Below are 18854 nucleotides of genomic sequence, written 5' to 3'. Positions count from 1 at the left end.
ATCGTTCTGAAATCAGAAAGAGCTTCCTGGAAAGTCATGGTGCCACATGTTGCTCCTAAACCTGGAGATATGGTCCAGCACTAACGGTGCAGCTTGGAGGACGCAGCGTCCGTGATCACACAGAGACTAGCTTCTCCCTCTTTGTCTGGTTGATTTTAAAATAAAGTTATCACCATGTGAAGAAACATCGCTGTGTTTTGTTGGAGAAAAACTGCAAATAGGCCATATGACCACATGAGGGCGCAGTGATTATAGCTGTTATTTAACCAGGTAAGTCTTTGTGTACACATTTGTACATTTAACGTCACAATTAAGCAGCAAACAATTAAGAACATGCGTCGCCCCCTGGTGGTGAGTGTCAGTCAAACCGTGCAGAGGGGTAATTACAGCAGATGCAATTAGAACTACAGTAAACATGTTGGCCATCTTTTTCTCATTGGGCCTCTCTTACACTGACACAGTGATGCTCAAATTGCGTGGAGAGGCCCACCTGGAGCTCATGGAGCTACTGCAGGTGGACCACTGACCACAGAGGGAAACTGGGACTGGTTTGGGTGAAATAAACACCTTCTTTCACTAACGGTGTGTTCACACCGAACGCGATGGACGCGAATAGAGCGTCAGGTTTACATGTAAAGTCAATGGAAAGGAGCGATGACACGCGATTGCGGGTCCCGCGAAAATTCGGAAGCAGATTTGCGTCGCCAAAACGCCTGAAACGCGCGTCAGTGTAGCGCGTCTGGCGCGTCTGACTCGCGAATAAAACCACGCGTGTGAGTTTTTGTGTTGCATTTTGTGCATACGCGCGTTTCGCGTCCCCCGCTCGAGTTGGAAAAATCTGAACTCCAGCGTCAAATCGCGCCGCGACAACCAATCAGGAGCCTGGTGACGTGGCTGTTACCTAGGTCAAAGGGGCAGATCCAGCCAAAGCCCTTCATACTTCAATGGAGGGGATCAATGCGGTAGCAAACAACTTGGAGCTGTACGACACCAGCTGCTTTCAGTACCGAGACAGGAATAAAAAGGACCGAGCTTGGAGGAAGATATGTGAAGAGATCGGGCAACCTGGTAAGTTCATTCATTTCTCTTAAGTTTTCTCTAAAGTTTTCACTGACCCGGGGAAGCCGCACAAAAGCTAGCAAGCCACCGCTATTTTCCCACTGACGTACAAATACCGTTCTGCTTTTAGGCATGTTGTCATTTAGGAATATATTTTATTGTTTATTAATAAACAGCACACAGTGGTCCCGCTGTTCATCCGTCACTGCTTCACTTTTTCGCTGATTTTTTATTGCACAGTACAGCATTGCATTCTGCAGCCTGATTGACAAATCTGCTCCGTGTCGTGTCTCCTGCACTTGCCAAATTTATCATGTTTGGTTTTGATAACCATCACGTCCAATAGAAAAAACAGCACAAAAACACCCATAACTATGAGCCTCATTTGGAAATAGACACCTGCACCGCGAGGGAAAAAGGCGCACGAAAGTGGCGGGCAGATATTTGAGAAGTGAAAAGAAGTTTACTGGATTTACAGAAAGTGTGCAATAATTGTTTAAACAAAATCAAGCAGGTGCATAAATTTGGGCACCACAAAAAAGAAATGAAATAAATATTTAGTGTATATCAATGTGTGCGTCTCCTATATGATATATGGGGTGCCTTTGTCTGGACGTGCTTCTCATCCAGAGCTGCACAGCACAGAGGAAAGTTCCAGCGCTCCTGGAATCCCTCTGTGATGGAGCGCCAGTCTCCAGGTGAAGGCACAGCCATGAAGTCGTCCACTAGACAGTCCCAGATGGACGTCGCTGCCTGGGGGGTGATCTGGCTCACCGTGGACACACCGACTCTGTAACTGAACGCTTGGTGCTGAAGGAGTCCCCGGTGACAAGGAACCTGGACAAAATTGTTCAAAATCAGTATTATGTGTACTGCAGTTACAAAATACATTATTCAAATTCCAAAATACTTTTGTGATGTCAGATTTAATCACAAAACTTAAATCTTACATAAAACATTTTGTAATTATAAGGATAATTACAAAATGTATATTAGATAATATCTAAAACAGTTGTTTTATTTTACCTTTAACATATCATAATTTGATTGGTAGCAACTTTCACAACTACAGTGAGCCAATCACTCACAATTCCTAAACATGTCAATCAGGTAGGAATGAAGTAAGACATTAATAGAAATAAAGAGTTGTGTGTTGACATGTAGCCCTTTCCTTGCTTAAATCATTAATATTTTTGAAAAATTAATCTGTGATAAGACAGCTTATCAAGATAGAACCATGTAACTAGAGATGAACCAAACTGTTCACAGTTTTATCTAACTCTGTTTTAATAAAGGCTGTGACCCCTGCTATAGAGTCTGACAGCTGCAGGGATTATATACAAATACTCAACTATCCCAGAATCAAACCAGGTCTAAATAAAAAGGAGTGAGTATCACTACAAGGTTAACTCAGTGGTCCTAATGCTACAGTTTGATATCAGCAAACACCGAGCGCATACATTGATGTGACACCACAGCCATGCTATCATTCAAACACTGATAACAGCATAAATCGAATTAAATCGGGACTTGATGAGAGCTTCTGAGTATCACTAGAAATATTATAAACAGTCGTCTCTGTACCACAGTTTGCTTTCAGTAAACACCGACAGCATTCACCGTTAGTATAGCACATCCATGTTAGCAGTCTATAAACGATAGTTTAGCATATATTAGCACAGGTATCAATAAAGGACTACCGTATTAAACACTTTTACTAACCTCAGGCGCTCTGCAGGTGGGATTGAGCGCCTGTAGTTGGTGTCTAGGCGGGCGATGCTGGGACCGACGCGGGACAGCAGGTCCTCAAACTGGCCGACGGTGATATCGCTGGAATCGGCCGTCATCCAGGCGCAGCTCCTGGAGCAAATGGTGAAACTCACCAAACTGCTCACACCTCTGGAGGACCTGATGGACCCAGGTACGGCGAGGACATCTTTTACGCCGCTGCTCTGCTCTCCACAGTACATAGAGAAGGGAGACTCTCTCTTCAAGCGCTAGCTCGACAGCTGCCATCTAGCAAAGATACTGGTCTGGCACAACTCCCTCCCACATTTCCGGTTCACGCGCGCGATGGATTTTTCTTGGACACGTGTTAAGACGCGAATGTGCACGCGTCAAATTAGGGGCGTTTTGTTCGCGTCCATCGCGTTCAGTGTGAACACACCGTAAGACTACAACATAACATGGCTGTCATGGTCCGGGTTCCCTCCCGGTTTTCCTGTCCACTGCTCAGGTGTATGTGGGGAGGTCCTGCGCCGACACACCTGTTCATTATCAGGTCATTACCCTCCTGTATTTAAGCACCAGCTCGAGCTTTCGCTGCTTTCGTTGTGCGATCGGACTCTCTGATCCTCGTCGATGTCTCTCTGCCATCACTCAAGAAACTCACCTGTAATCCCGAGCTGGAGTTTTCCTGTGGAAAGAGGAACGCCCTCCATCGTTTCCCTGCCTCTGGGTAAAACTCTGCCACCTGCTCCAGCAGAATCAGAAGCTGAACTCATCCTCACCTGTTCCGCCTCCTGCTGCAGACACCTGTCCATACACCTGAGCTAGCCTGAGTCCACTGACAGAGTTACCTTCATCAGTTATGATGCTGAGTTTGAGCGTTAAGGACTGATGACAGAGTCTGGATGGGGTGAAGGTGTGGAGTTTCCTGAACATGTCTCCAGACTGTCGATGTCGCGATCACCTTCGCTCAGTGGCGCTCCATCCTGCTAGAAGCACTCCAAGCTGCTCCTGGATGGTTGGAAGGTGTTGGTCTGTGAGGACGTCGCAGTGAGATCAGCTTGGAGCTCTGATACGGTGGGACTGCAACTCCACACGTCAGGACTTGGTCCAGAAGCTGAGACGCAGCAGAAGAAGACGGGTCAAACACTAATGTGGGTGGAGGGCTCATCCAGCAGTAAAAGTCTGAAACTGTTCCTCAGCGAATTGCAGAAGCACGCAGAAGTCATCACACTGAAGCGTCTGAGGAGGACAGACGATGTTTCGTGTGTGAGCAGCTCTGACTCTCCTTTAAAGGGACGCGTGAGCGTTTCCCGGGTCGGCGTGTTAGGAGCCGCAAGCTCTTTCAGACACGCTCGCAGTAAAGCAAAGAAGCTTTGATGCGCGCCATCGCACGGCCACGTCTCCATCCAAGCACTCGAGATCGTTCATGTTTCATCTTAACCCTTTGTGTCAGGCAGACTGACTTTCCTTTAGTTCTTCTTCTGCTCTGTGAAGCGCCGGCTTCAGTGTCGTCATCTCTTAAATCAGCTTTAATCACCTGCAAACACTCACACATCCGCCCGCCTGAGAGACGCAGCTCCAGCTCTAATGAGTCTTTAAGGTGGCCTTTCAAACCACATGAAGTGAAACCACACACACACGTACACACACACGTACACACGCGCACACACACACGGCTCTACCTGTCTTGTGTCTCCAGGTGTGTTTTAATCTCTCTGTGGTCTCTGCGGTGTCACATATCAAACAGACTCCCGCCTCACCAGAGGCCGCGGGGCTTCCAGGAAGGAAGTGGCGGCGGCACCGTCTCCGCCGACTGATCTGCTGGAGCTTCAAAAGCTCCTTCAAAAACTTCTGAGGACCCGGCGGCTGACAGAGGGCAGATCAGAGGGGAGGGGAGGGGTATAAAAACAAGCGCACCTGAAGGCAGCAGGTAGAAGAAGGCGAGCTTCATTCGGATAAGCAGGAAGGAGACTCTGCAGGTTCGCTCTGATGACTGAAAGAAACGCAGCTCTGTAGGACTTTCTCGTGAAGAGCTCAGAGGAACTGAAGAAGCTGTGAAGCCGTTTTCGCCCGACTGATCCACTGATCGATTGGAGGATGTGGATGCTGCGCAGCGTCCTGTGCGTGTCTGTGGTCTGCGGTCTGGCTCTGGACTCAAACACCATCAGATCCTCCAAAGAGTCGGCGCTGCAGAGCTCCGAGCTGCCGGTAAGACGAGGACACCTCACACTCTGCATCCCGCTGCATTCCGTTTACGTGACGTCGAAAGCCTCAGGTCAGCGCAACCTGAAGCTCCTCACCTGTTCATGCTGCACTGCTGCCTCCTGATTGGCTGACTGGATAACTGATAAATAAGCAGGTGTTCACAATAAAGTGCTACAAGTTGGATCTAATTATTCAAACCTGAGACAGAAGCTCATTCATTTATTTTAAAAATTATTTTGAGACATTTATTAAAAATAATTGTATTAATATTTTTGAATGTTTAACATCTGGAGTCAACTTAAAAATCTGCTTTGTCCATTCAAGCTTCCTTTAATCTTTCCAGCAGAAAGAAAATTCATTACATCCGTTTAGTTCAGTATGTTTGAGTTGAATTTTATTTACACAGCACAAAATCACAGCAAAGAAAACCCACAGAAAGGTGTTGGTGTCAGTGGGGAGGACGAACCCCCTCGAACACAACAGAGCTTAGGCAGCAGCAGCAGCGAGAGGGAGAGTCTCTGATGCTCTGAATAAATCTGTGGATGAAATGTGAGAGCAAGTTTTCAACTTTCAGATTCATCAGGACAGAAAATCGCTGAAATCGTGAAAGCGGTTCTTCAGGGTCGCTTTAAAGACGTTAGACTGATCTCTCGCTGCTCGTGCACGAGGCCTCATTTCACCAGTCTGCAGGAAGCTCCAGTGTTAAAGCTTCCTGTGTGCTGAGTTTTCAGTTTAAGAGCCTTAAAGGCCAAAAACAAAGCGAGACGGCGTCGCCCAGCGCAGACGCGTGTCCTGCTCTCTTTGCATGCACACTCATTTAATACTTCTGGTAAACGTGTTTCTGGGTTTTGTCCTGCCGTCGCTGTGATGTGAAGGATCTGTGTACAGCAGCAGGTAACAAAAGTCCAGCTTCACAGGCACAGGTGACGCTGTCATTACTGCAGCAGGGCGGAGTTTCTGTTCACGTGAAGCTTTGTTGTCTCAGATGAAGATCTTGATCAGCTCAATGATCATTGATCACTGAGCTGATGGATGAATCAGTCTGTGAGGAGCGCGTCTTCACAGGGTTCAGCTTCTCTGTGTGGACGGATTTCATTTTTTAAGATTCATTCAAGAGAAAAAAAGCAGCTGCTTGGCGCCATCTTTAACTCTGACATCACTCTCTCACCTTTTAGGATCGTTCCCATGACGACAGGATGGAGACAAATTCCAACTCCCACCGACGACAAAGCCCGCCATGTACTTCGACTCAATGCAACGCACCTCCGGTCAGTACCGCCTAGCCCCGCCCACCTGCCGGCGCTAGTAAATCTGTCTCCTGTTAGCTGGAGTTTAATTTGGTAAATTAATAACAAAGTGAATAATAAAGGTTTATTGATCCTCCATCGACCTCCACCTGCAGGCTTCACGTATTCACAGCGACGTGTCGGTGCAGCGCTCACGGATACTCACACACTTTGACATCAATACTTTACGTCTTCACTCAGTGTGACGCAGTGATGACGTCCTCAACAACTTTATTCACAGACATAAACAAAGGCTAACTGCTAACGGCTAACGCTGCTGCTAAAGTGTGCATGTCAGTAATGAGTGACATCACACATGAGCACTTCCTGCTACAGTTTGAATTCACTTTACATTTATATAAATAAGTACCAGGAGGCCCCGCCCCCGCTGTGCATCACTGCCCTACAGGATACAGCGCGTTAAGGCGACTGTTATTATTTGGTGCGATATCAGTAAACCTAGATTGGATGACATCATTTGTCTGATGATTCTTGCCTGTGTGCAGCAGAGGGGGCGCTGCAGTAACAGAGCTGACAGAAGGCCGTCCCCCAGTGACGGACAGGCGGACGGACAGGCGGGCAGAGTGACGGGAGGACAGAGGGACGCTGACGGCAACAGGACCAAAAGTGAGAGACTGAGCATGTGCTGCTTTCCCAGAGTGCACTGCAGCAGGAAGCGGGCGTGCTAACATGTGTGTGTGCGTTTCAGCTCTGGAGATGTCGAGCTGCGTGCGGTCCGGCGATTGCGCGGACGGCCTGTGCTGCGTCCGGTACCTGACCGGCAAACGGTGCCAGCGGATCCCGGTGGAGGGCGAGGCCTGTCTGCTGCGAGGTCCAACCAAGCGGAGGAGGAACCTGGGACGCTGCGACTGCGATGCGGGGCTTTTCTGCACCGCCGTGGACCGGGTAGAGACGGGCAAAAACAAGGGCCAGGGGGTGTGCGCGCCCCGGCCGAAGCAGGGCCAGCGCAAAACAAGGCATTCTGGGAAGAAGCGGAGGACGGCAGAGGGGAGCTGCTGACGGACTCATGAACTCTTTATTTAAGTCTGTAGAAGGTTTTAGATGTTTCTCATATCACAGGTTCATCCAATCAGCAGCTGCCACACTTTCTCCATCACTGTCACTTCAACCAATAAAAGTCAATGAAAGTTGGTCTGAGCTCTTCTCAGGTGTGTGGGCGGGCACAGGTGGGGTTTGACTGACAGCTCTGTGGGACAAACTCCACCCTTATTATTCATTACTCACTCGCTGAGCAGCATTGTGACCCTGCAGTTCCTCTAACGTCCACCAGAGGCAGCAGTGACTCAGGCCCCATAGACTTCCATGTTAAAACTGATACACAAACTGCTTGGTGTCCAGTGTTGGGCAAGTTACTTTGAAAAACTAATTAGTTACAGTTACTTCTTCAAAAAAGTAACTGAGTTACAATTTTAATAATAATGGATTGGATTTATATAGCGCTTTTCAAGGCACCCAAAGCGCTTTACAATGCCACTATTCATTCACTCTCACATTCACACACTGGTGGAGGCAGCTACAGTTGTAGCCACAGCTGCCCTGGGGCAGACTGACAGAAGCCAGGCTGCCATATCCACATACCAGGACAGAGTCCGGGGATCGAACCAGGGACCTTCCGGTTACAGATGCGCTTCCCAACCCCCGACTAAATATAAATATAATATAGAATATTTATTATATATTATAAAAGTAATTAATTACTAGGAAAAGTAACTATTGTGTTACTTTAAAAAAAGTGTTACATTAAATGATGCTTTTTAGGCAATGTAGTGCAAATTAAATGAGCCAAACTGTAACAGCTTTAGAGAACTCAGCTAAACAAGTATTTTTCTCCATGCAAAAGTAAATAAAAAGGATACTTTATAATAATAATAATACTGTATAATAAAACTAAAACATTTTTATAAAGTACAAAAATATAAACAGGTAATACAAAGTGTCAACTCCATGGCCATTTACAATCTATTTGAAGTCACACGTGCAGTTCTTGCAGTAGAGGTTTATTAGAGTCCTGCTTTAATGTCCTCTGCTTTTTTTTTTTTTAAACATGAACTCTTGCCACATCCACACACCCCTTACATCCATCGTAGCCATTAAACCAGTGGTTGCATCTCAAAACAAGGAGCTTCTCAAATTTCTTAGCATAGAGTCTGTTCCTCTTTGGAGAGAAGAGGAGCTTCCCAAGGCTACAGTCTTTGTACTGAGGCACTGAATGGCGTGGCTGCATTGTATCTTAGTGAAATATTCCTTATCAGTGCACATCTATTCTAATTCTAATGTGAGCCCGAGGCAGGTGAGGTTTACAGCACAAAGAACCACGATGGTCTGAGTGAACCCTGAAGTTATCTGGATATACCAAACACCTCCTTCCTGGTGGAGGCTCTGCTCGAGCACGCTCAGAGGAAAAGCTTCAGTTTATTTTATATGAGAGCATCAGCAGAGGCGTGGAGCTGCTCCACCTGCAGTCACACACCTGTGGGTTCTCACCACAGCAATGCACATTATACGTTCTTCCTACACTGCTGCGCGCACACACACACACACACACACACACACACACACACACACACACACACACACACAGCCGCTGTGAGCGACTTTAACCTCGTGTTTCTGTGATTAATGCAGTGCTCTGTGTCAGCTCCGCCCTCCTGTTCAGGTGCAATTCCACAGCTTTACCAGCAGGTGTCACTTGTTAACAATTTAGAAAGGCCTGCACCTGTGAGTGTAATCAGATTACACACCAATCACCCACACAGTTCAGCAGAAACGCTCCAGATTTACTGTGTTAGAACACATTTCACAGTGACATCACTTCCTGTCACAGCTCAGGTGTTCGGCCGCAGGTAAATTTTATTGCTGAAGTTCAGAACAACGTCTGTCCTTCTTAAATACAATTTAAAATGGCCACGCCGATTGCGAGGGTGGCGGCGTGCAGACGGCGAGCTTTGAGACTCAAACATCACAACACACGTTTCAATTGTCAAGGCATCGTTTGTTTTATTCTCTTTGATTTAACGAAAGACCGTCAAGACTTTGTGGAAAAACGTTAATGCAAAAGAAACTTCCAAAAGGCAAAGTCACAAATGCAGCAACAGGATTTAACAGAATAAAAAAAAGAAAAAGGGGGGACAGAGGGGGATCAGGTGGGTCTCCATCAATAGGAATGTTGAATGGTGGAGGGGTGGAGCCTAAACAGGGAGCAGCTACAGGACGGGCGGGCAGGAAGGGCGGTGAGCTCAGAGCTGCCCGCAGTTGGCGATGACAACCTTGCCACTGGGTTTCCCACTACTGCTGCCGCAGCTCTCCATCTTCTTCACCACGTCCAGCCCCTCGACCACGCTGCCGAACACCACGTGCTTCCCGTCCAGCCTGTGGGCACAGAGAGCGCCGTCAGGACACAGTGAGACAAACAGTCTGAATACACTAAACTGACCTCTGACCTTCAGCTTAAAAACCAACCATGACGCCTACTTAAAAAAAACGAGCTTCCTTTATTACCTCCTTCAGCCAAGGAGACACCAGAGGATGCTTGAGGAAACTAGCAGCCCACGCCACCAAACGCATCATGAAACTGTCTGCACGCCACGACACGTCCTGACTAAACACTGCTGATTGGAGAGATTTAAATCTAAACATGGGGCCGCCCCGTGATGTCAGCCACAGCAGGTTCACTGCAGCCATAACCAGCAGTCATCTAAGGAGGGAGTGAGTGACGCGCAGAACAAGCGCACGAGAAAAATTCCCCGCGCGACTAGAGCTGAGCCCACGGACGGGGTTACCGTGTGCGTCAGTCCTGTTTGTGTCTGCAAGCTGAGTTTGTGTTTCCAGCGCGTGCAGTCCCCTCCCACACCTGCGCACGTTTAAACCACGACGACCAGCTGACAGCGGTTTTAGATCAGCGCTTTTGTCGCTCGAGCCCTTTGTGAGATTAAACCTCGTCTGCAGCTGAGAACATGGGCGGAGTCAAGCGGTTAGAGGTCGTTCGCGTTCATCGTTACCGTCTCAGACGTCAGAATCACTTTATTATGTTCCATAAACATTTTGTTCTGAGCAGTTCTACTTCAGGTTTAACTGAAAGACTAACACGGCGTCATGTTTGACGGACTCCCAGCTCCCGATGATGACACCATCTGACCGTTACCTCTGGTCATTTGATAAAACACTCCAGCACAAACCAGAGCAGGAATATTACATCAGTGCCGATGGATCACTTCACACCAGCGTGGGTCTGACTTCCTGTCTGTGAAGCACGGGTCCGAGCACGTACGTACCATGACGTCTTTTCGGTGCAGATGAAGAACTGAGACCCGTTGGTGTTGGGGCCGGCGTTGGCCATGGACAGGATGCCGAAGTCGGTGTGTTTCAGGGTGAAGTTCTCATCTGCGAACTTGTTGCCATAGATGGACTTTCCTCCGGTTCCGTTGTGGTTCGTGAAGTCGCCACCCTATGACATCAGAGGCACGTTACAGATCACATGTTCACACAGGTAAGGAGTACTGTAGTGTCTTATTAAATCTGCTCTCACTTTCTCTGTAGAACCTGCATTTTGAGCTCACCTGGCACATAAACTGTGGGATGATGCGGTGGAAGCTGGATCCCTTGTAGCCGAATCCCTTCTCACCGGTGCAGAGGGCGCGGAAGTTCTCAGCAGTCTTTGGCACCACATCAGCACAGAGCTGCAGGAACAAAGTTCAGAGAGAGGGAAGGGATGACTTTGATCTTGAGACACCACCTCAGCCGGCAGCTCCTACGTATGGTCGCCAGCCAAACTCCGGAGGTTTATCAGCCATGGTGAACTTTGCTCAGCCCGCCCACAGCCTTACAGCGCCCTGCTCCGTGGCGCTGCAGGTAAACGTAGCAAGCCCGGCCGACTTCTGCTCAGCCCGAGTGGAAGAGCTGCAGCACTGCGTCTGCAGGGCCCCCACAGCAGTGACGCCACCGCGGAGGCATGACCAGAGGTGCAGCAGGGTGAGGTCTGCAACTGCTGCGCCTGCTCAGCAAAAACACAGTGTGCACCTTCATCTTTTTTATCCTCCATCTGCTGCGAGAACTGGGAAGCTCCGGTTACCCCACAAACCCCCCAACCCTGCCAGGAATGCAGCCGTTCTGGTTTGGGCCGTTTTTAACCACTTTATCCACTGGGGTGCCCCAGGGATCTGTCCTCGGGCCCCTTCTTTTCATCATCTACCTTCTTCCACTCGGACATATTTTTCGTAAATATAATATTCAGTTCCACTGCTACGCCGATGACACCCAGCTCTATCTCTCTACCAAACCTGACTCTACTCTTCCTCCACCTTCTTAAAGAAGCAGATTTCTTAAACTCAACAGCAATAAATCGGAACTTCTTCTGGTTGGCACTAAACGACTGCTATCCAGAATTAACAATTTCTCTCTCACCATCAATAACTCGCTGGTCCCTATCTCTCCCTCTGTGAAAAGCTTGGGTGTCATTCTCGATAGCACATTATCCTTTAACTCACATATCAATAATATTACACGTGCAGCATATTTCCAACTCCGTAACATTAATCGCCTCCGCCCCTTCCTCACACCTCACGCCACTGCCATTCTCATCCATAATCTTGTTATCTCTAGAATTGACTACTGCAACTCATTATTATTTGGCCTCACACAAAAATCTATCAACAAGCTCCAACGTGTCCAGAACTCTGCTGCCCGTATTATTACTAGGACTTCTTCTACCCACCACATCTCCCCAATCCTGAAGCAACTTCACTGGCTCCCGGTCAAATTTCGCATCCATTTTAAAATAATTCTGTATACATTCAAGGCTATTCATTCTCTCTCTCCACCGTACCTCTCTGACTTATTACAGATGAAGCTCCCATCCCGCTGCCTCAGATCTTCATCTTCTCTTTCTCTCTCTGTTCCCTCTGCTCGTCTGATCACAATGGGAGGGAGGGCCTTTAGTTGCTCTGCCCCTCGACTTTGGAATTCCCTACCCCCGGACCTCAGAAATATTAGTTCATTCTCTCTTTTTAAGTCCACCCTTAAAACTCATTTGTTTAAAATTGCCTATTCTTAAATTTCTGTATGTTTTAACTTTTATCTTCTATTTTTACCATTGTGTATATTTCCAGTTTTTATCTGTTGTACAGTGTCCTTGGGTGCTTTGAAAGGCGCTATTTAAATAAAATGTATTATTATTATTATTAACGCGTGCATGCTGGGAACGCCCATAACGTCCTGCTGCTACAAGCACAAAATGGCTGGACGGCTAGCACTCATGCTAGCTATTTTTTAGCCTGCAGTTAACCTGGTTAAACATAAGCCCGCCAACGAAGCGCCCCATAAGCGGCAGCTCGGTTACGTAAGGTTAGGTTCTCACACCGGGAACAAAGGGCCACACGGTAACCCCGCATCCGCATCTCAACTCCCCTCCCCCCGCGGACCGCGCCAGCTCAGTGGAAGATTCCAGAAGCAAACACGGGGAACAGCGCAGTTAGCCTCGGTGGCTAACAGCCACAGAACCGGCTACTCAAGTTTTATCACACGAGCCTCAGAAAAAGCGTTTCCCCGCCCCGTTCGTCTCACACAGGCGACAGTTCACCGACAGCAGCGCGGCTTTCCCGGGTCTGCGAAGGCCGCGCAGCCGCAACAAAGAGCCTGCAATAAAAGTAGCATTAGCATCGCTCATTCGTCGGCGGGTAAAATACTCGCTCCGAGGGGCGCGGGCCCAGTCTGCGCCTCCATGTGACTCGAGTTTGAGACATTTTCCGACCACAGCTAACCCGCTGGTCTCCAATCAACCGGGGACTAATGACTGTGAGCAGACAGGCATTCAAACCAGAGTCGTTCAGCCCCGGGACGCTGACATTGACATCAAAATCACACTAGCTGCATTCTACGCGCCAACGGCGGCCTCTGCAGCTGCAGTCGGCCCCGGAGCGGCGCTGGCGAGCAGCCACAAACACGTGCACAAGGCCCCCCCAACACGCTCGTGACAGCTCGGCTAGCTGCTGTGATGCTACAAGGAAACAGGAGGCTGCCCCCAGCAGCTGAAGCCCGGTCCACGCTGGGCTTCTGAGCCGCGGCAGAGGTGACTATCGGCACCCAGCAGCAGTTACTAACCGCCGTCTAAATTCAGTAGCAGTAAGCCCCACCGACCCCCGGGATAAACTACCGGCCTGCGCACCGCAGCAGCGGCCTCACCTCCATCACGATCCGGCCCTGGGCTTTACCGTCAATGGTGATGTCGAAGAAAACTTTGGGCCTGGCCATTTCAGTAGGTCGAGCTGGAGACGGAGGACTGAGGAGTTTCCCGGCGAAAAGACACAACGGGCACAAGGAAACGAGAAGATCCGAGGATAAAAATTTATATAAGACGCGAGTGGGCGGCGTGAAATCCCAGCGAACCAGTCAGTAACACGGGATTATTTGATTGAAGCGTGTTTAATCCAACCAGCAGAAAGAATAGCGAAATCTTTTCTCTAAGTGGACGACTGAGTTTAACGGTGCGTTCTATTCGTATGTCAGGCCGACCCGCCCGGGCGGGGCTTGGGTGTTGGGAAGGCTCCTGTCCTCGGAGCACCGCCCCGTTTCGGCGTCCAGTTTAAGGAAAAAGTGAATCTCTCTAGTGCCAAAGCGGCGCGCGCTACAAAAATAGACAACGCGAACCTCCAATGGCAGCAGAGCACACGAGGTGGTGGGAGGGGTGAACGTCAAGTCTGGCAGCCAGCGGGACCGTGCTGCCACCGCCGGGGGAGGGGGGCGCGGTCCCGCGGCCAGGGCGCGGTCCGGTGTTTCCTGCAGAGAGCGGACTTACTCATCGTGGAAATTTACTGCGCGCGGAAAAGTTCAGCTCGAGACGAAGTTCAGCAGCACAGCTTAGCGCGCAGACTCAGACTGAGCTGCGTCACAGCTGCAGGAGGTTCGTCAGGAAATCAGCTGTAAACAGTGACAGAGAACGAGTGCAGCACCCCAAACACACCGTAACAGTCTGATTAAAGGGTCAAATTCCCCCACACTGCTGTGCGAAAGTCCTGAGCCCCCCACCCCATCAGTTGCAGGAAAATGTGAAACACGCAGTGATTCTGAATTCAAAATGTGAAACATGTAGAAACATGTAGTGTTATATTCACTGATGTACCTGCAAACACAACATTAGCCTGACGGTGTGAGCAGCTCTGTGAGGGTCTTCAGGAACAGTTCTCATTTCAGGGAACAGAAGATGATTGGCTGAAGCTCCAGGTCATCTCTACTGTGTCGGGTGGATTCTTCCTCTTTCCTAAGGATGTGACTCTCAGATGCTACAGACACACTTTTAGGCCTCACAACTGTTCTTCCCAGATCTACAAAGTTTTCAGCTCACAGCTCTTTGGGACTCTGCTCACTGGTACAAAAACATTATTTTATGTTAAACTGTTATCAGTTTTCAGATTCAGCTAAAGAAATGGGAACAGGTGTGTTTGAGTGACAGGCAGTGTAAAGTGCGCTCAGGTGTCTGTGTGCACACACCACCAGCTCCTCATCCAGTCAGGAGCCTTTGTGCTGCATGAATGATTCATAGGTCAGAGTTAAGAGGCTTAACGGGGAAAATCGTTCAGTGTCGATGCCGCCGAGCTGCTGTTCAGCGAGCTATCGATCAGTGACCTTTCATCACATAGGTGCTGAGAGAGAGAGGCTTCCTGCTTAAAACCTTAAGGTCAGCTTTTCTTAAAATAACGGAGCAGTGAATACCAGGAGAGGCCTCGAGGAATCAGTTCAACTAAGAAAGCCGTCTGTGAGAGAGGGAACAAAGACGCAGTGCTGTAAATGTGCTCCGTGTCCAGCCGTCGCAGTAAAACCTGCAGAAACCTCAGCGCCCTCCACGCAGCCTCACAACAAATCAAGGTGTGCATGTGCTATGTCTTACAGTGCACTGGACTTCCTGTTCACTGCACATAAGCTGATCGTGTTTCATTAACTGATATGAAATCTTAGAAATCTTCACCTGCTCGATTTTGTTCCCAGAATGTTTTACCTGCGCTCACGTCCTTCATCAAGAATTTATTCTTCTTCCTGCTCCTTTTCATGCATGGAAACAGTGTTACTTTAATTGAAAGGAAGGTTGTGTATGGGAATGCATTACTGCTGTACCATGTGTGAAACAAATAAAATAAATAAATTAAAAACTCACATATCTGGATTTAATCCTGGGCTCGGCTGTTTAAAAGATGTAATCTGGATACAAACCATCCCGTTTGGGTAACCCAGTTTTTAAAGGTTTCCAGTACTCTCACTGGGCTGCAGAGGGCGCCAAAACTCACAATATCAATGAAGCTTCACTGAATCAGTGAAACTAAGTTTGATAGTAACGGCTGTTCCTTTATCAGAGAATTCATCCTTTTATCCACAGCCATGTTTACCTTCCTCAGGTCATGATATTAAAGGTGCAGTGTGTCATTCTCTTCACTGTTTATCACCTCTAGTTTTTTGGCTATTATTACTTTTCCTGTGTAATCCAGTCTCTAGCCTGGTGCTGGGATTGGTTAATCCTTGCCAATCCATAGTCTAGGACTAAAAAAACCCTTTGAACAACCAGATTTCAGAACATGATCCTGACTGGATTAATTCTGCTTTTGAACCAACCGTGAAGATGATTTATTATAAAACTGAATTGTTGGAGGCAGGTGCACCCACCAACACCAGACTCCATTCAAAGTTTGATTTTTAGATAGTCTTTCTTTCCATTAGTCTTGATTTAATTCATAACATAATATCGACAATATTCCAGATTACAGTTTACTGAACACAGAGCCGGAGGTTTGAATGTTAAACTGAATAAAGTGGATGTGGAATCTACTTTGGAATTCATGTCCTCAGCACCAAAATCTAACCTGTGAGAAAAACGTGCCAGAGTTCATTCAGAAATGTGCAAATTTAAGGAGATGCCGTTTTGTACGTTTCTCTGACCGAACATGTCGTCGATCAAACACCAGCCAGTTTCTTACTGTCACATTAAATATGTGACGTTTCCTCTTTTATTCACGGGGACTCGTTTCAGCGCGAGTAATGAGCGGTGTGGACGTCGATGCCCGATGAAGACCTCGGGCTCTTCGCCGTGATGAAAGCGCCGCAGCCTCTGCGTGTCTTTCCAGTGTCTGTTTATTAAATTACAAACTTTATGTTATGAGCATCGTTACTGAATCATCGTGTACAGGTTTCCATGGAGACACCACAACTGTTGGACTCTAAGTCACTATACAACAACACAGGATGATGATGAAGATGAACCAGCGTTTGTCACTGCAGCTTCAGCCCAGATGTGAGTAAGCCACATGTGCAGACCGCAGCCAGGTCAAAGGTCAACCAGCCCGCTTACAAAAAACCCTCATAACATGAGGGGAGGAGGCTGAGCAGCTACAGCCGCCCGTGTTGCCTCTCTCTGATTGGTCATCAGGAGGTCCGTGTTGCACGCCGGGGCCGGGCGTGGACCCCTCAGCATCTCCAGTGAGAAAGGAAAGCGTGTCCGTGGGAAAAGACGCCGCTTACAGCTCGTCTGCAGCCATCTTTGCACCGAAACTCCCGGCTGTGACGCGCCACACTGCTGCCTTCACGGGTTTCACACCCACCAACAGCTGGAACCGCAAAGGACGCCAGCCGCACTGGAATAACCTGAATCACGGGCTGAGCCAAAACACTGACAGCCAATCAGTGTTGTGCTGTTACACGAAGAGCGACTGGGTGACATCGCTGTGGGCGGGGCAGGTACGTGAAAGCAGCGCTGTGGCGCCTCTTTGAACTGACAGGGAATGAAGGATGAAGCATCGAAACACAATTAAAAACAATAAAATAAAGTTACCATGGAGTTCATAATCACACAAAGAGATTTTTTAGATTCAAAAGTCGCCATTTTGTTTTCCTTCCTCCTCACGGTCCGCCCCTTCCTGTGCAGACGGTGCCATGTTGGCGGCGAGGATAAAAAATAAAGTTCGGATTTTGCCGTGACGTCTCGGCGTGGCCGACCCCGGAGCCGTGCGAGCGCTTCAGTTGTTCTCAAACAGCGACAGCAGGTCGTCGTTGTTGTTGCTCGGCAGGTCCGGAGGGCCGAGGTAGGACAGCAACTCGTCCGGGTTGGTCAACTCAGGAAGCAACTGCAGGAGCAACGAGGACAACCAGCGTTAGACTCGGCGCCGGCCCGCTCACGCTTCAGTTCACACAGTGGTTACGGATTAAGCACAGCTGATCAGCGTGACGCTCGCTTGACTCACCTGCTCGGTTACTAACGACCTGCTCGACGTTATTCTGGTGTTATTGTTTTATCACAATGTTTGTTTATTAAAGTCGTGTTGTTTATCGCCGTGACGATGGCATTTATCACAACACCTTTGTCCAGCACATTAGAAGCTCAGTAAAGTAGAGTCTGTTTCTACTCACGTCAAGAGAAGTTTCCGGAACATCCGCCGGGCCCCCGAGTCCAAAGGAGCCGTCGCCTTGGAGACGGGGATTCTGGTTGCTACGCTGCATCATCTGGTTGCCACCCCCCATTTGCGAGTTGCCATGGAGACCCTGCGACTGCTGCTGGTGCTGCTGGAGAGGAGCACCATGGGAAGTTGAGTCCATACGGCCTGAGCCCGGCATCTGATAGGGAAGGACACAAGGGGGGAAGGAAAGGAGGAAGAAAGAGAGGAAGGAAGAAGACGAGAGAAAAGAGGGGAGAGGAGGGAAGGAAAAAGGAGATGAGAAAGGAAAGATTTAAGGAGGGTGGAAGGAAGTATGGAAGAAAGGAAAGGAGATAAAAGAGGAAAACAGTGATAGGAAACAAGTCAGAGCACAAGGAAGGAAGGAAGGAAGGAAGGAGACACAAAACGCTACGTCCAGATGAACAGAATCGACTTTTGGAGAAGAGGAGGTTGTGTTTGTTGTCAGAACAAATCTAAAGCAGTGATGATGATGATGATGATGTACCTGTCCAGCCAGCGGGTGAGGGGGGGGTTTGTCAGCGGTGAGGAGGGCGCTGGAGAGCTCCGACTGGTAGGACAGGGGCGGGGGGCCGGGCGAGGAGAAGTCGCCGCCGATGCTGGGCGTCCCCGGACCGCTGAAGTCGGAGAACGGAGCCGACAGCGTGGGGAAGGACGGAGCTGAGGAAGAGAGGCGGATTAATACACGTGACCAGCACAGGAGGTGGTCGACTCGCCGCTGTGAGGTGGAGCAACCTACCTGATCCGGGTCCGGGGTACTCAGGTGTCGTGCTGCTGTTGCTGCCGCCGCCCCCCCCGGGCATGGAGGGGTAGGGCATTGGGGATGAGGAGGAAGAGGAGGGGGGAACTGCCGAGGTGGAGGAGGACGAGGAGGAGGAAGGGGTTGGGCCGAGCGAGGCGATCATCTCCATGACGTTGGGCATGACCATGTGACTGGGGCTGAGCGTCCGGCAACGCTTCAGCACGGGGCCGTCGGGCTCCTCCTTCACGTGGAGGTCGGGCTTCACGGGGACGGGCTTCCAGCTGCACACCGGGTCGATGGTGATCTCCTCGTACTCCGAGCTGAATCGAACACATTTTAAGAATCAGTTTTCATTTCAGCAGCCGGAGCGGCGAGGAAAACAGG

The 18854-nt window shown here is 49.0% G+C and overlaps 3 protein-coding genes across 7 annotated transcripts in view; 1 reads left to right on the top strand and 2 right to left on the bottom strand.

Moving 5' to 3' along the window:
- Positions 1-4778: 4778 nt before the first annotated feature.
- Positions 4779-8158, top strand: LOC146658259 (uncharacterized). Of its 2 annotated transcripts, none has more exons than XM_085426608.1 (4): positions 4779-4998; positions 6171-6263; positions 6791-6908; positions 6991-8158. In XM_085426608.1, exons 1-4 carry the CDS (start codon positions 4888-4890, stop codon positions 7299-7301), a joined length of 633 nt encoding a protein of 210 aa, XP_085282734.1. In that variant the 5' UTR covers positions 4779-4887; the 3' UTR covers positions 7302-8158. The 2 variants fall into 2 exon arrangements, with proteins under 2 accessions (XP_085282734.1, XP_085282735.1); XM_085426609.1 differs by having other exon boundaries at positions 4882-4998; positions 6788-6908.
- Positions 8159-9273: 1115 nt separating this feature from the next.
- On the bottom strand, positions 9274-13767 carry ppiaa (peptidylprolyl isomerase Aa (cyclophilin A)). The gene is made up of 4 exons (XM_085426610.1): positions 13479-13767; positions 10859-10978; positions 10574-10746; positions 9274-9671 (listed from the first exon to the last, which is right to left on the bottom strand). The coding sequence occupies exons 1-4, from the start codon at positions 13545-13547 to the stop codon at positions 9539-9541; spliced, it is 495 nt and encodes a 164-aa protein (XP_085282736.1). The 5' UTR covers positions 13548-13767; the 3' UTR covers positions 9274-9538.
- A 2627-nt stretch (positions 13768-16394) lies between these two features.
- The window catches only part of LOC146658257 (zinc finger MIZ domain-containing protein 2-like), a 16343-nt gene continuing 13883 nt past the window's right edge, over positions 16395-18854 (bottom strand). For all 4 annotated transcript variants that reach the window (XM_085426598.1, XM_085426600.1, XM_085426602.1 and 1 more), the window contains 4 exons: positions 18468-18790; positions 18216-18388; positions 17685-17888; positions 16395-17401 (listed from right to left, as the gene is read on the bottom strand). In XM_085426598.1, the coding sequence (XP_085282724.1) occupies positions 17294-17401; positions 17685-17888; positions 18216-18388; positions 18468-18790 (808 nt within the window). In that variant the 3' untranslated portion in view covers positions 16395-17293. The remainder of the gene's footprint in view (positions 17402-17684; positions 17889-18215; positions 18389-18467; positions 18791-18854) is intronic.

This window comes from Rhamphochromis longiceps, linkage group LG12 (assembly GCF_057381845.1).
Source record: "Rhamphochromis longiceps isolate RC_006_pf linkage group LG12, R_longiceps_female_GT1.1, whole genome shotgun sequence".
Classification (NCBI taxonomy): Eukaryota; Metazoa; Chordata; class Actinopteri; order Cichliformes; family Cichlidae; genus Rhamphochromis; species Rhamphochromis longiceps.
The sequence above is the reverse complement of the archived record's forward strand: the minus strand, read 5'-3'. Positions and strand labels throughout refer to the sequence as shown.